Below are 16,587 nucleotides of genomic sequence, written 5' to 3'. Positions count from 1 at the left end.
CTATACAGAATTTATTTATGAAAGTACAATGCAGAGATGCTCTTCATATTCTCTGCATTTATAAATGTGATTGTATCTAATTAAAATTCAGATGAATGTGATTAGCTCCCTCAGTCAATATCATGTGGGATGGTATATTATGAGTGGTATATATTGAGTGGTCTCTTTTCTGTTCTTGCAGTCTCTGTTCAATGTCTGTGGTAGGCACATTGATTGCTTTTCTTTAATATCAGCTGAGCAATACTAGCTTAGCATCCTCATCCACATGGTGTCCAGTCCACTCAGAGCCAACTTCCATTAATTGTGTATGTGGTGGTGCATTACACAGAGTGCACCTCCACCTTACTGCCAAACTCACCTTCACGCCATGATCCGAGGGAAATCCTAGATTCTTTAATCCTTATCAGACTACATAATTGTTGGGTTGTGCTATCTCCATCACTAGATTATAACCCTCCCTAAACTACACCCTCAGTACCAAAGCTATACTGTATGTTGTGTCTGTGCCTGGTACAATAAAAAAAACCTACATTTTAGAACCCACTGCCCGATGGCCTGGGTTCAATTGGAGGCTTGAACTATGACAAATGTGTTCAAGATGGTTGAGCTGTACTGTTTCTAGATCTGGACTGTACCTTGTTGCTTTCATTACTTGTGAATTTTTATTACGGCTACAAATAAAAGTGTCGCTGCCCTCTGGCTGGTATTAGTTCTGAAATGGCTGAGTGGGGTAGCTTTTCAAGGTCACTCTAATGTGTCACAGCCTGAGTTGTTGACACACATACATGTGTATTGCTGATGAACCCTAAATGAAGCCACTATCAGTGGCAAAAAACAAGGGTACAGTTTGAATAGTGTTTATGGTGCTGTATCATTAACAGATGTATTGGATATGTAATACATAGGGGGGATTTAACCTCCAAAGAAATAAAAGAAAATAAACATTTCTTATCGAGTACTATAGCCTAAAAATGGCAACAATCTATTTATGATTCCATATCTATGATTTTACAAATACGTAAGGAGACACGTAAAAAACATGAGAGCAGCACTGAATACGGACTACAGAGAGCCATTCGCGTTTTGCTGTTCCTGAATTTAAGACAGCAACAGCACCATGTCTATGCTGAATTGAACTTCATAGCCAACCGCGCAAAAAGGAAGGCAAGCCTCTCCAGTAAACGCATACAGGTCTGATTCCTGTTGCGCGTTACATGTAAGTCTCACTGCCAGGACAGCCTCGAACACTTATTAGTGTACGTTAAATCTCGGAATAATTCAACCCAGTGAGCTTTCTTAAAAAGGGAAAAAGCTGGAAACGGACACGACCGAGGACCTTTACTGAACCTTGGGAATGTCCGTAATACGCCACGTTATTCTCACAAATGAAGGACGAAGAAAGATGAATACATGCTAATCAGTGTACTTGTAGTAGTCTAGTAGGACAGGACACCAAAGGTTGAGTGAAAAAAAAAACTCGACGTCCTGCTTTCACTGAGTCCTTGAGCACTGAAGGCGCGGCAGTGAAGCACGAAAATTTACGTCGATGAATAAATGAAGACCTTAGCCGTTGCATCTCAGTCAGCACACGCGTCGTGGCTCCGCGCTCATCCTCAATATGGAGCTGACCAGGGTCCTGGATTGTCCACCCAGTTAAAACTCGGATTTCGCTTTTAATCCATAGGCTATGTTACACACTAAGGTACGAAAAGATCTTTAACAGCAAGAACTGTAACATGGCACGACTGCATTTGAATCGTCGACTTTACCTTTAATATCAGGACATAATCGACATTCAATGGAAACCTCTCGGAGCTAGTGTTGCACACATGTACGCTACATTAGATAAATACATTTTTTTCTTGAAAACGCCCATGGGAAACTTGACGAATATATATCATGCTGTTTTTTGAGACCTTCATAAAGTTGATTGCTTTGCCTACCATTGTTTGTGGAAACTAAGTCAAGAACTATTTCAAGGCAGGCATCATGCAGAAATAAAACGAAACGAACTCAGAACAAATGGATATTTTGTTGCTTATGGATTCGTAGACATCTGCAAGAGGAAGATACCATTATCAAGACATGGCTCGGCTCTTGGTCTTTGTGAACTCCGTGGCACTGTTGCTTTTCGGTAGTGACATGTTTCTTGTGGGAGCAAGTAAGTTAGCGCACCCCTTCTCTCTCAGAACATGCTACACTGTGTGAGAACCTAGCTATTTTTCATCCGTAACTACGTTACAATTGGACCTGAACATAAAAGAAAACTCTGCAGAACTTTTGAATTAGTATATCATTAAGTCTGGCACTTAAAAAAGCTAACACACCAAACGAGAAACAGCATAGCTAAATTCCATACTTTTAGTTACATATAGTCGTTTGTGCATGATGTAGAGGTGTGATGTCGCATGGTCGCAATGACTTGCCATACTGCAACCCATCTCCAAGCAAATAAACAATTCGTAGACTGTAATTTCAGGGTGATAGCAGTATACTGGCGTAATTTAGCCAAAATTGTTGATGATCATATGTGCAACCTGGCCAGAAGTGTAGGCGATGTGATTGTGAATCTGTTCTGACAACCTTATATTCACAATACATTTCCCTGCGAAAGAAATAATTGTCAGTGCTTCTCTGTAAAGGAATCCACTCTCTCTCCCCACCCCCGCTCTCTCTCTCTCTCTCTCTCTCTCTCTCTCTCTCTCTCTTTTTGTATGTGAGAGTCACCTGGGATTTTACTCTGAATCGGTACCGAGTACGCGGTTTGGCATCTCTCACGTTTGAAGTGGGATTCCGTGCGCCGCGAGCTGTTCGCACTTTGTTCTGATCACTTTGTTTCTAATCACCTCGCGGGAAGTATGACAGGTGCTGTCGAGAAAAGTATGGAACTAATTCGAGCATTACGGTACCTACACTTACTCATTCAAAGTGATAACTTCATTCGATTCAAAGTGCAAGGGACATATTTGGGCCATGTCTTGCTCAGGTAAATTGTATGCAAGGGCAAAGGCAACAAATCCTTGCCGATGTAACCACGTTTTTCTCTCAACTGGGAAGGTACGAAATGAAGGACTTAATCAAGAATTCAAACTGCTTTATTGAAATAAGCCACCGTGACATCTGCTTGCATATGAGATGTTCATGGCCTAGCACACACAGCATGTGTGTACAGCGCAGCCTGATACTATCACCCCCTAACAGTATGAAAGGCAAGACTGCAATTTCACTACTGTCGCCAGGACCCTTGCCGTGCAAAGCACTGTTTAGAATGTCCAAGTAAGCGAATAAAATATGCCTCCCAGGTTCGCTGACCAGTCACTGATCCAGTGAAAGTCCTACCACTGGTTAAGGTTAATTTGAAATGCTTGTTGTGGGGGTCAGTGGCGACTTCACAGTGTTCTGGGAGTGAGAAGGAACTATGGAGTGCTTCATGTCAAAGGGACCCTTTCAGATCCTTATTAAGGGTTTACATTAAGCACAGGCCAGGGCCAGGCCCCATCTGATCTGGAGGGAGATGATCTCATAGGCTCCAGTCATATCTCAAAAAAGTCACCTTGGCTGTGGCATCATAAGGCTTTGAGCTGTGACACCCAACCCTCTTTGGGTTTGTCTTCAGCAGTACTGTAAGACATAGCAGCAATGCAAAGAATCTCTGTTCTGCAGTATAATGGCAGAATTATTCACCTTGACTACGAAAGGAAAGGGGACCTCCTTTTATCAAGTCCACATTGCCCAGAAGTCTGTGTCATTCATTCTAACAAGGAGTGAAATGTACCAGTGTGTCACACACCAATTACCTTCTCCATTCATATTCAGTTTGGGTCTGAGTTTGTGGGTAATTTGTGAAATGTTCAACCCCAGACGCAATACCTGCCAAGTAGCCAGCTATTTTTAGACCCGGCAGCTATGAAAGGGTCATAGTGATGTCTTCATCAACAGTGCACACAGAGACCCACCGCGTGGTGCGCTGCTCATTGGGCTGTTGGATTTAATGGGCTATTTAATTACCCCGAAATCACTCAATTAGCCAATCTTAATTAAGCGAGGCCCGGACATTAAAAACAACGAGTGCAAGTTAAACACGTTTCGTTAAACACAATTCGTTTCTCTGCAGTGCTGCGACATGTCACCCTGCATAAAAGACCCTAGCATGGCAGCCTTGGGCTGTAATCCCACCAACTGTATTCCCCCACGGCACTTTGATTAACTGCGTGTCGTCTGCTCCGGACCCCAGCCATGTGATAAGGGCACGGAAGCACCAGCTGGTACTCCTGTGGTTCCCTGTGCTCCCTTGAAGGGCAGGGGGCTGAGCTCAGAGAGATCTCCTCGTCCCAATGCAGCAGCTTGCTCCGCACACAGGGCAGGGGGGTTGGGGTGGAGGTGGGGTTGAGGGTTGGTGGTGGGGGCTCAGGGGCAAATCTTCTGAGATGCAGAGCACCGAGCCTCAGTACTGTGAGATGAAAGAGGCTGCTGGCCCGTCTCCGAATCTGTCAGAACATGCCAGTGTTTCCCAGGTCCAGTGGGGGGTGTAGGAAGTTGTCTGGGTTAGCAGAAGTGTAGGAGGATGAGGTGGAGTTGGGCTTTTGGATACTGCGTCAGTAGTTTTTAAATCACTGCCGCCATCGTGTCATACTGTAGTTGCAGAGTTAGTGGATCAGTATAATGATCAGATATATGAGGTTCATAGGACATTCCTATTATTCAGTTGTAAGAGCAGCTTAACCAACCTAACCCTATTATTAATCCAAATCCTAACCTTCACCTTTATTTTAGATCATGGAAGGTCATGATCAGTCAGTATTATGCATTACTGAGTAGGCATTACATGCTTATAATATACCACAAACTATCTTAGGCCTATTCAGTACAATGTTCAAAACAGAGTGACTGATTGTTTCATAACCTGAAATGATCTTGTAGTATAAGAGTTATGTCGCATTAAGTGTGGATGATTATTGTAACCCATATCAGCATGCCCAAATTTTGTACTCACACCATGCATTTTTAACCATCGTTTGGAACAAAAACAGATCAAAAAAGATTTCTAAGCCCTTGTGAAATAGCTTGTCCTGTAAAAATTATTCTTTGATTATTCTTGCATTCAGAGTTTAATCAAACACAATTTCAAAAGGCCTTTTGTCAGCACATGAGAAACCGTCGCAAGGTCATCTGCAGAGCAGTATTGTTTCAAAGAGAAGCAGAGGATTTCTTTTTTAGAAACTCTCACACCCTATCCCCTCGTGTCTTTATGACAGAACACCACAGGCTCTCAGCTTCTTTGTGATACTACAGCAGAGTGCCGAGCCAAGCAGTCTCCGCCTAGGCTCCCATCGCAACAGAGAGCCACGGCAGGATCTGGAGTTAATTGTCATTCTCAGAAGCAGCGTGAGTGATTTACAGTGGCCCGTGAGTGTCAGGAGATGCACGCGCAGGGTTTATTGAGTGGCCAACAAACGCCAGATTGCGCAAAAAGCTGGGCTTCATCTCTTTAATTTACGGCGACTAGACCAGATGTTACGAAGGCTGTTATTCAAGATATGAGGCTAAGGTATGAATGCGGGAAGCTCCATGGTAACCATTTGCGAGTGAGGGAGCAGGGGAACGAGCGAGTGCAGTGGAGGCAGCCATCAGAAGGGCTCAGACACCTCCGAGGCCAGAGAGACTCTCTATCCTGCTGCCCTAGATAGACAGCAAACTCCATAGATATAGAAACCCAGATACTGCGTTCGGCCTCCTGACATTCATCTACTTGGCCACCATATAGCAGTGGTCAGATTCTGCTCCACGTCTATTGAGACAATGCAGTCTTTTGCTGGAAAATAATTCTGAATTACTTAATAACTCTGAACCGGTTTTCATTAAATGACCACTCCACTATATTGTGGACGCAATTACATAATCTACCCAATAGAACGAACAATGTGGTATCTCAGTTTCTACATTTATGACAAACACGGCCTACATTCAGCAAGCTACAGTATAGTTTACAATAATAACGATAATATAGTAATACTAGATGTACCGCATAGCAGTAAAAAAATATGACCACAAATAAGTGGTTATGGGCTAGGTTGATGCGGGCCCTAAAGACCAACATATCCTAAAAAGTTTGTCATCTTCAGCGCCACGATTTGTGTGTGTATGTGCGGTGTTTCAGTGTCCTGAGAATCGTTGACCAAATATTCAGGAAGTTGATGATGGGGAAAAAAACCTTTGACAATCCTTACGTGGTCATAAATATAGTGGACTGGAGTAACCCCATGGGTTAAGAGCCAATTGATCAATTACGTTTACATGTGTTATCCATTTTGAATTAAATGGATAGAATCCAACATGTATCATTGTGATTACTTATGGTTGACTTTCTGATATTTCTGATATTTCACTGTATTTCGTAGTCTTATTAGGTAAAACAGTATTGCAGCAAGGATGCTGCAACATGACATTTCAGCCTGTCTTCATATTACAGACACAGATTTATTGTAAAGGTAATGTTGCTAATGTAGATGCTGGCTCAAAATATGGGCAGCCAGGAGCCAAGATGTTTAGGTGATTTTACTTTGTTTCAGAGATTTATTCATGTTTATTATGGAGGGCCTCCGCTGGCGTCTACACAGGAGGGCTGTGCAGGAGCTCCAAGCTTTAACTCATCAAACACACAAACATGCCCTTGGACACGTGTGCACATGTACACACCCTCAAATGCACGTGCAGTCTCATACTCGCATGCACTCATCCTCTCTCTCTCTCTTTCTTTCTCTATCACTCTCTCTCTCACTCACTCACTCCCTCACTCACTGACACACACACAAACAGACACATATTCATATTCTATTTTGAGTAGCCGCTACTCAGGGTGAGGAAAGGCTTTTGAGTGAAAACCTCTGGGAGTGTTCGCAGGGATGTGCACTCAGGCCTGGCTCTGCCTGCCCCATGATTCACCTTGGCAGGACAGACACGTTTGGGAGGTGTCTGCGACTGCTGTTGGACTGCAGGGTGACCCTCATGATGTTTGTCTCTCACATAACATTCTTCTGAGAGCGTGACAAATTAGCATCATCACCACCAGAAGGAAAACAAACCCCTTCCCGGCATGGAAATAATAAAACAAAGACAAAAGGAACTGCTTCATATTTGATCAATCTGAGAGCGTAGCGGAAGACACAATTTGCTTTTAGAAATGACATTTACTCTCACCGTTTATAAACTGTTTTCCAATGTGGAGCTGCTCTCCTGTGTAATTTCAGACTTTTTGAGTTAATTCGAAAGTATCCATAGCTATAGCTTCCAGCAGCCAGACACCTTAAGTAGCGCTGTAATTCACATCTTGCCTCTAACCAAACAATCATTTCCTGCATCAGCAGAGGGTGTGTGTGTGGGTGCGGGTGTGTGTGTGTGGATGGATGTGTTCCCATGCATCATCAGCGGGCGCCCGTGCTTTTAACGGCTCCTCGATGACTCCTGTAACTCCCATTACCCAGAGGACAACAAGCTTTTCTCACGCCAGAGTGGCTGTGTTTGTGCAACGTGTAAATGTCATGGTGGAAATCCTGATGGATGCGCTGTAAAGCTGAGACTCAGAGAGAAACAGGGCAAGGGAGCCAAGACTGCCTAGAGCAACACCTGGTCGGAGTGCTTTAAAGGTACCCTGGAAATCCAGAGTTCTCGCGAGAGCACAATGGAATTGAATTGTCTCTGCGAGACACTCTGGCAAACAGCAATGATGCACGTTACTTTTACCCCAACATTCCGGGGAACCAGCTAAACTGATGAAGACAGCACAACATGGGAGGACAGTACACATTGGTCGTAGTGTTAAATGATTGCGTTGAAGTCCGAAATCATTCAGAGTAAACATGGTCTAGTGTTATCCAATTGCGTGCAGTGAGATTTTTAAATACATGCTTGTTGCCGCCCCTCGAGTTGGGCCATTACATTGTTCTTTGCCAGACCCTTAATCTTTCTAGATTATCAGGGTCTGGATTTTCCAGGCTACTTTAAAGGTGCATTATGAAGAAACCTACATCTATAAGTCACGTTTTATTGCCTTCGTGATGTTACCTTCAAGATGCAACTTCACTGGACTTTGCTGATCTTGGTCTTAGGATCTCGGTTGCCTACAGCAGTCTGTATAAGCTGGCTACTGTTTTCTTTGTGGACTTCCTGTGAAAATCCTCTGACTATGTTGTGTGTTGAAAACTAATGCTGAAGAGGCACCCAGAGCCTTAAAAAAGAGGGTCCTAACCAATTGAAGATATATAATGGGGTGGGAGTAAAACTGAAGGTGTAAATATGTCAAGAACTCCACAAAAAACTACACCGTGCACCTTTCAAAAAAACCCTCAGAGGATTACTGTGGCTTTTGGGCCCTGGCTTTCCAAGAAATGTCTAACGTTCAAGAAGAGTTTAGGATTCTATAATGTGGATTAACACTGAGGAAAATTATGCAATGAGCATTAGTTATGAAATACACAAATACAGGGAATATTTCAGTCAATTTGATGCATGAATGGTATGATGTTTATTTTGAATAATAAATGTTTATCCCTGTCCTTGAGTTGTTAAGGAGTAGTAAGGAGGTGCATTGCTCTTCACTACTCTCTCCGTAAGTCAGGTCACGACATCTGCAAGAAAAGAAGGAATTGCCCTGAGACACTATCTGCATGAAATATGACAATCACATAATGGGATTCCAAAATCCAATTACTGCATATTAAATATGAGAGGAGCCATCTCTCTGTCACTCTCACCTCTTTAATATGGAGGGTTTCAAGCACAGAGAAAGTTTTTGACTCTTCTTGTCACTCCTATTATGAATGAGCACCTCAACATATCCACCAATATCATTTCATAATTTACTGTATCATTCTGCTTTTCTTTTTTGGATTTTTTTTTTAAATTAAGGTTTTTATATTGTTGTCATTCAAGGAAAGGATTATCTCTAGTTTCCCTATTTTTTTTCAAAGGTCATTTATTTGGTGTCTTGCTTGCTTTTCTTTTCTTCTCCTTCTCCTCCTCCTCTCCTATATCACCCATCAGTACACACAAACAGTATGGCTCGCCAACAGCTGGGACCATCATAATAGAAAATTGTGTGACACTCACAAATAGAGACACCTTCATCCCCACAGACAATGCCTCAGTCAGCCGCAGTCATCTGGGCTCCATTTGTCAGGCCTGTTGTGTTGTGTTTGGCTGGAAAACAATAGGAGTGGCGTTGACCCCCGACCCCTCGGGACAGTGGAAAACCGCAGACGGATAGTGAGAGGTATTGACTGGCATAACCCTGATGGGATGACCTCTCCTCCCTCTGGCGCTGGCCCTAGATCGATTGGCGGAGTGATACTCGGCGACCGTGACACCTGCCGTGACCCTTCTGTACGGTGTCGGCGGACGGAGGTGATTAGCCATGTCCTCTAGTCGCGGGAGAAGCGACAGGAGAAATAAAGAGAGGAGCGGAGAAGAGAAATGATGGTGTGAAAGGAGAAGAAAGAGAAACAAACACACACACACACACACACACACACACACACACACACACACACAAACACACACACACACACACACACACACACACACACACACACACACACACACACACACACACACACACACACACACACACACACACACACACACACACACACACACACACACACACACACACACACACACACACACACACACACATACATACACACATACACACACACACACACACACACACACACACACACACACACACACACACACACACACACACACACACACACACACACACACACACACACACACACACACACACACACACAGGGGCGAATGGGTTCAGCTGTCACCATCTTGCCATTGTGTGACGCAGGCCATCATTAAAAAGTAACATCGGCAACAACCGCTGAGGCAATTATCTTCAAACCAGAATGCACTGCTGCTCCACTAGTGAATTGAACATGTAGAGAAGACATCACATAGCATGCAGGCTCAGTCCGCCATCTCCATAAATAGTTTTTTTTTTTTTTTTTCGTTTTTTTTTTTTTTTCCCGGACCAGTCATTACATAATATGGCTGAGTGGCAGCTTTTGCACTGAAGTGGTACAGTCATGCAGATCAGAGAGAGAGAGAGAGAGGGGGAGGGGGGGATATGGAGAGAATACTTTTGTCCTTTCACACATCCCCTGCTATAAAGCACACAAAGTCCATTAGACTTTAGTTTTTAAAAATAGCCCCCCACTGCACAAGGAGTCGGGTCATCTCAGCTCATCACAACCAGACAGGTCTATGGATCTACTTCTCTGGACTGAGCTACCGGCTCTCGCATATCGAATGTCACCCCTCTCTCTTTCTCTCTCTCTCTCTCTCTGTCTCTCCATCCCTGACTGCTCCTTTGTGGGTACTCTAATTAGCTTGTCTATTGCCAAGCTAAATCATGATGGAGTGCTCGATAGCGGCTCGGCAAAAATGGGTCTCTCACCGCCGCCACCGTACGGAGATGGACATCAAGTAGACGTCAAAGTGCATTTAAAGGACTCGCCGCCACAGAACAGAGCAGACAGATGGTCAAAGACAAGACAGGGCCCTTTTTTGAGGTAAGGTTGGTGGTGTGTGTGAGCGGGGGGGTTGTAGAAAAGGTAAAAAAGGGGTTGATTTTGAGATATGCTTTTGGGTCAAAGCTATAGTCTGGGGAACTGAAGAATGAGCTGATTATGGATAGAGGGGCAGGAAGAAGAGATGCATGCTGGGAAATTTAAAGACAAAAAATGGGAGGGGGTGTGAAAGGAAGGGGGTTTGTGAAAAGAAGCATCTGATAGTCAGAGGAGTGTTGGCCCGGGAAGGGATTAAAATCCTATATAACATCTCGGAGTGTTTTACTGAGATTGCTTTTTAGACGCACCTCCACTGGCCCACGGCTCTCGCACCGCAGACAAGGCATGGCGAAACGTGACCCAAAGCAAGTGCTTTACGTCCTGACAAGACCACGCCAGATTGGAAAGCTTTCTTGGCAGCAGAGTCGGACAGTTCCGAGACAGCGAGAATGAGAGCAATAGACAGAAAAAGAGAGAGAGAGAGAGAGACATCGAGAAAAAGAGAAAGTAAACAAATTTAAACAGACACGAGGCAACATATTTCAGACCTGTAGACTCTAGCCGTTCGCAGAAACTCCGAAAGTAGGCTAATTGCATCGGCTGTGACCCGAATAGGTTCCAGCAGACCACTAATGTGTATTACAGCGCTGCTCTGAGGAGAAGTGCTGCTGTAGGCTGTGGGCTTTGATGTGTCTTGGCGACGCAGGAGGCAGCCCCAGCATACGTCGTCCAACAGATCAAACCCCAGATCTGAGGGGATCTCATTTGCTGGTTAGATGACTCCAAGGACACACAGACTGCACTGTCAGATGAAATCTCACACAGACACAGAAACACTTTTATACACACACTGACACACGCACACACACACACACACGTGTGCTTGCTTGGAAAACGAGGTGGGTGAATAGTTCCACAGGAGGTGTACAATGTGACATTTCCGCGTTGCAGTGAGACTTGCTGTCGGATACACACACACACACACACACACACACACACACTGTGGCACACAGAGTTGACTGATGGTGAATTCCGGGCTTGTGTTCCTTGGCAGATCGCCCCCCTGCACCTGTCAACGTGTCCGTTATGCATCTGAAGGCCGACTCGGCAACCATCACCTGGGATGTTCCGGAAGGTGACATCATAATTGGCTTCTCAATCACACAGCAGGTATGACATACCCATGAAAAATCAGGCAGCATTAATATGTAATAAACTTTATATTACATAGATTTACAACAGAACCTTTGGATTAAGTTTAGTTCAACTCATTAGTTAATAGGGCTTAACCCTTAAATGGTCACACTAACAAGGGTAATTCATCTTAAAAATACAAAATATGTTGCACTATTGACACATGCAACATTATTTTCTATATTCCAACCAATTGGTACAGTGGGTCAATAACATGTGTGAAGGTAACATGTCAATAACATGTGTGAAGGTAAAAAGTGTTTCAATGAAGGTTCCCTAATAGTTGAGCAAATCATGTTGACACAACCTACAGTACATACAGTACAGTACACCCTATATGCACAACTCTAGCCCAGATACAAAGCCAATCCCTAAACACAGCTGGCAAGGGCTCTGGTATGCTATATTATATAAATAATATTTTAATTGAAAATTTGACCACTCTCAATAATAAAAGACACACTAAAAATGTCAAAACGACACACTGCAAAATTCAACACAGCAATTGTGTGGCTATGTGAAAGGTGAAAGACAGGTTTCAGCTATTTAACAAAAAAAGGAGTTAGGAGTTAGCTGAAATCTGTTTTTCACCCAGACAGCCACACAATTTTGTGTTGAAATTGACACAAAATGCGTTGACTCTTATCACTTTTTAGAGTGTACATGAAGCTTTGGAGGTTTGGTGACTGGTGTGTCTCATGGTTTGACTCTGTATCACTATCATTTATGGGTATTCTCCTGTTTCACCAGTTTGCAAAGGACATTGTTCTTTCATGTCATTCCACGCAAAATATACTCCACCTCATTGTAGCTGAACATTGTAAACATTTCATTAATACCAATTACTGGAGGTAATGAGAAGGTTTTCTTAATTTGGAAAGAGAGAGCATTAAATGATAAAACACATTCTACATCTATGGGCAATTATACAGTGAGCTACTCTGAATGTTACACAACTGGAAGTCTATAGGCTTGGTAATTTGCTTGGGGTCCTGTGTCCCCTGATCAATGCATTATTCATTTGAGGGAAAAGACTAAATTAATTTTTCCATCAAGCCTCTGCAATGGCATGGAGAGAGCACCTCCCGATACTGCAGGGGCGTGTGTGTGTGTGTATGTGTGTGTGTGTGTGTGTGTGTGTGTGTGTGTGTGTGTACATGTATGTGTGTGTGTGTGTACATGTATATGTGTGTGTGTGTGTGTGTGTGCGTATCAGACAGCAGTTCCTGAACATCCACACACCCAGTTGAAAGAGCGTTTAGAGCCCCCAGTTCTTCCTCTCCTTCGAGAGAGAGAGACAGTCTACCAGAGGTGTTCGGAGAGTCCATCCAAGCGTGTTCTGACATGATTAAATTTAGAATATGAAGAGTTAATCAAAGTACAGATTAAACATTTACTAAACCAACTGTCCAGAATGGCTAAAGACGCTGCAGCATTTATGAACACGCTGGAACAGAGGGTGAGGTTCAGCCACACTGTCTGGAGAAAAAAAAAAAAGTATGTTGGCTTTTCTGAGAAAAAGGCCTGTATACCTGAACAGTTTTATGTTCTAGTTATGAAGAATGAAGATTTTGTGGTGTGAGTCCCTTGTGCAAATAAAATGTTCCATCAGTTGGATGCCCGATGATTTTCAAAATCATGGCTTTATAAAGGCTCTGGGAAATAGCCCATAAACCTTTGGGCCTTTCACTAATCACTTAGCGCTGGTGGTGACTTGGACCTTAAATAGTCTCTCCTCTACTTTCCAGTCCTTTCCTCTGCCCTTCTCTCCTGTCCTCTGTTCTGTCTTCTGCCCTGTCCTCCCCCCTTATCCACTGCTCTCATGTCCTCTCCTTTACACTCCTTTGCCCCCTCGGCACTCTCCTTTTCTCTTCTATCCTCTATCACTCTGTTCTTCTCTCCTCTCCTCCTCTCACATCCTGTCTGATCTCCTCTTCTTTCCCCTTCTCTCCTTTCCTCTCATCTTTCTCTTCTCCCCTTCAAACACTTGTTCCTATCTCTCCTTCTCTCTGCTCTCCTCTACCCTCTCTCTCTCCTGCCCTCTGTTCCCCCTTTACATCTACATTACATTTAGCAGACACTTTTATCCGAAGCGACTGACAAAAATGAAAAATAACACTCAAGCTACAATGCAGAGGAGACCTTATTTTAGAAATTACTACTGTCTCAATCTTCCCCCTTCCCCCCTCATGCGCAGCGGCAGGACCGCTACACGCAACGCTTCATCCGGGAGGTGAACACCACCAGCCGGGCCTGCGTGCTCTGGGACCTGGAGGAGGAGACCGACTACATTGTCCAGGTGCAGACCATTGGGCTGTACGGCGAGAGCCAGGCCAGCCAGCGTGTGCACTTCCGCACGCTCAAGAAGTCCGACCGTTTCCCCTCCAACAGCTCCAACCAAGGTGAGCCGCCAGACGCCGCCCCCTCAGTAACAGCGTATTGTAAGAAAAACACAAGGTATTCATAGGAAAAAGGATGTTTCTTCGGTTAATGCAGCTTCAATCTTTAATCCAATAAAAAGCCATCACTGAAGCACGTGGGACGTATTCCAGGCACCAATCTTGATGAGTGAGCTCAGAGCTTCTCAAACTCTTCTCATATATCTTGTTACAAAAATCCCTCCTACGCTCTAAATGTTAATGAGCTAGGCTGCTTATACCATCAGGTCTGGTCACCTTTTGTTGTTCTTTAATTAAAACTCCACCTTGCCTGGGACAGTTCTCAGAGGCCTGCTCCCATACCGATTCTACAAACATTAGTGTTTCTCACACCTCAGTTCCTGACCCCACGTTGTCACAGAAATGAATGCACTTACGCGTCGCGTCGGGGCCGTTTTACAACCTCGACCGTGCATTAATTTCTGTGAACAGACCACCATGTCGTCCATTATCCCTTACATAGCGTCATCCCCTCTCGTCACTGATTGGGCAGGTAATCTGCCGGCCAATAGAAACGTTAGTGAACTATGGTGTTCCAGACTAGTATGTCCCTGAAAGGAGATCTACATGGGTGGGGGCTAAGTATAAGTAGCTTTCTTCCCTCAGTTCATACCTGATACAGTATTTACTGTGCCTCCCTCATTCTAATGATTGATTACACCCCAACCCTAGACCCTTATCTAGAACTGCCTAGTCTCCTTTTCCTACTGGGCCATTAGCTATGCCATGCTTGAAAATCTCTGTGAGCTAAAGGAGGTACATCTTTCTCCTTATTATCCTCTTGAGTCAAAGACAGTTCACTTACCAAAGAAGGTGCAATATCACATCAAACAAGGGCAACAAAAATGGCACTCTTACCCTAACAGGATGGAAAGGACTTAACCTGAGAAAAACATGCATGCAAGTTTACTGTACTGTATGTAACAAAGCTTTCAGCAAGACTGTCCCTCTTTGTCTCTATGACTTTCGCTAAAGTCAATTATCAGTCCATTCATGACTGAGCAGGGCACTAAACAAGGAAGATAAAGATGCCATAATGACATTCACATTTTGAGTCAACCTTCATCATAACAAAAGAGAGGGACGTTACCATGACAATGCCTCTAGCAGGCTGACAGCGCTTTGTGGACTAAAATCGAGCTGACTGGTTACCTATTGAAAAACATAGGAGTGACCCAGTGGAGGTCGATACTGGTTGTCCCATTTTCCCAGAGAAAATGCTTACCTTGACTTTGTAGGCAGAAAAGCCATCCTCGACCCTTGCCTGAAAGATCAACCTATCCATTCAAATGTGCGTTCATTTTATCCTTCAGATCAGGGAAATGTCTTTGATGGGGAAGAGGGAGAGAGAGAGAGAGAGAGAGAGAGAGAGAGAGAGAGAGAGAGAGAGCATTTACTGTCTCCTTGGTCTTCAGCTCATGCCTTAAAGCTGCAGTAAAAGAAAGCTCATCTTTTTACAGTAAATCATATGAAAAGTCCTAACACCTATGGATGATAATAATATGATTTTAAGTTTCCAAAATGTTATGTGTATGCACTCTTTAAACGAATGTGTTGTCCCTATCTGGACACAGAGATGCGTAAAATCAAACGCAAGTTGTATTCGTTTGTGTCTTATGACGTCACTGTAGCTTTGCACCGCCATCTTTACGACCGATTTGGGCAGCTCAGCCGCTCAGTGGTCAGCTGACCGTCTGACAGCTAACAGCTGATAACCCACCACAAACTATTCCCATAAAGTCACAATCACATCGTTTCCCTTCCCTTCATGTTCTTTCAATGAGTATAAACCATGGAGTGTATAAAATAGGTATAAACACATCTGACATTAAAGAACATTATCCAGATTAATGACAGTTAGCTGTTAGCTAAATTACACTAAAATGAGTGGTAGCTTGTTAGCTGTTAGCCACTTACAGCTAACAACTCGTACTACACGTAGCCTACCTAGTCTACTACCACCAAAATCATACATTTGAATTGTTTTTACATAATACTTATATTTTCCATGATTAAATATAAGTCCTTGATGGCCAGGTGCCGCACTTTCACGTTTTTGACCCATCCAGCCGCAGCATATTGAGGCATCAGTAGGGGAGAGCCGGGACAGTTGAAACACTTTTTAATTAAACGGAATTTAGCCTACAAACCGATTGTACCACACTGAAAGCTAATATTTGGTCACTATAACCTACATCTGTCCTCTGTCAAATACAAATGCATTTCCAGCTGAACAAAACCGTTCAGGAATTATTACAGCAAAAGTGGGACGTGCGTAACGTTTCATTCGTCCCTCCTGGTCGGGACAGTTAAAACAACATAAGGGGACTAATGCAACATAGGCCTAGGCCTACAGTTTAAGCGATATAAACGTC

The 16,587-nt window shown here is 43.7% G+C and overlaps 1 protein-coding gene and 1 long non-coding RNA gene across 3 annotated transcripts in view; one reads left to right on the top strand and one right to left on the bottom strand.

Annotated features, from left to right (window-relative positions):
* Positions 1-1,110: 1,110 nt before the first annotated feature.
* Positions 1,111-16,587, top strand: part of fndc4a (fibronectin type III domain containing 4a) — a 30,024-nt gene continuing 14,547 nt past the window's right edge. Inside the window, exons 1-3 of the mRNA XM_048250897.1 lie at positions 1,111-2,161; positions 11,635-11,750; positions 13,972-14,176. Of these exons, the coding sequence (XP_048106854.1) occupies positions 2,086-2,161; positions 11,635-11,750; positions 13,972-14,176 (397 nt within the window). The 5' untranslated portion in view covers positions 1,111-2,085. The remainder of the gene's footprint in view (positions 2,162-11,634; positions 11,751-13,971; positions 14,177-16,587) is intronic.
* LOC125299570 lies at positions 8,498-15,739 on the bottom strand. Of its 2 annotated transcripts, XR_007194396.1 has the most exons (4): positions 15,438-15,739; positions 10,889-10,988; positions 9,106-9,416; positions 8,498-8,624 (listed from the first exon to the last, which is right to left on the bottom strand). It is a non-coding gene; the product is annotated as an uncharacterized LOC125299570 (long non-coding RNA). The 2 variants fall into 2 exon arrangements; XR_007194397.1 differs by lacking the exon at positions 10,889-10,988.

This window comes from Alosa alosa, chromosome 8 (genome assembly GCF_017589495.1).
Source record: "Alosa alosa isolate M-15738 ecotype Scorff River chromosome 8, AALO_Geno_1.1, whole genome shotgun sequence".
Classification (NCBI taxonomy): Eukaryota; Metazoa; Chordata; class Actinopteri; order Clupeiformes; family Clupeidae; genus Alosa; species Alosa alosa.
This window is presented reverse-complemented; position numbering and strand designations above follow the sequence as displayed.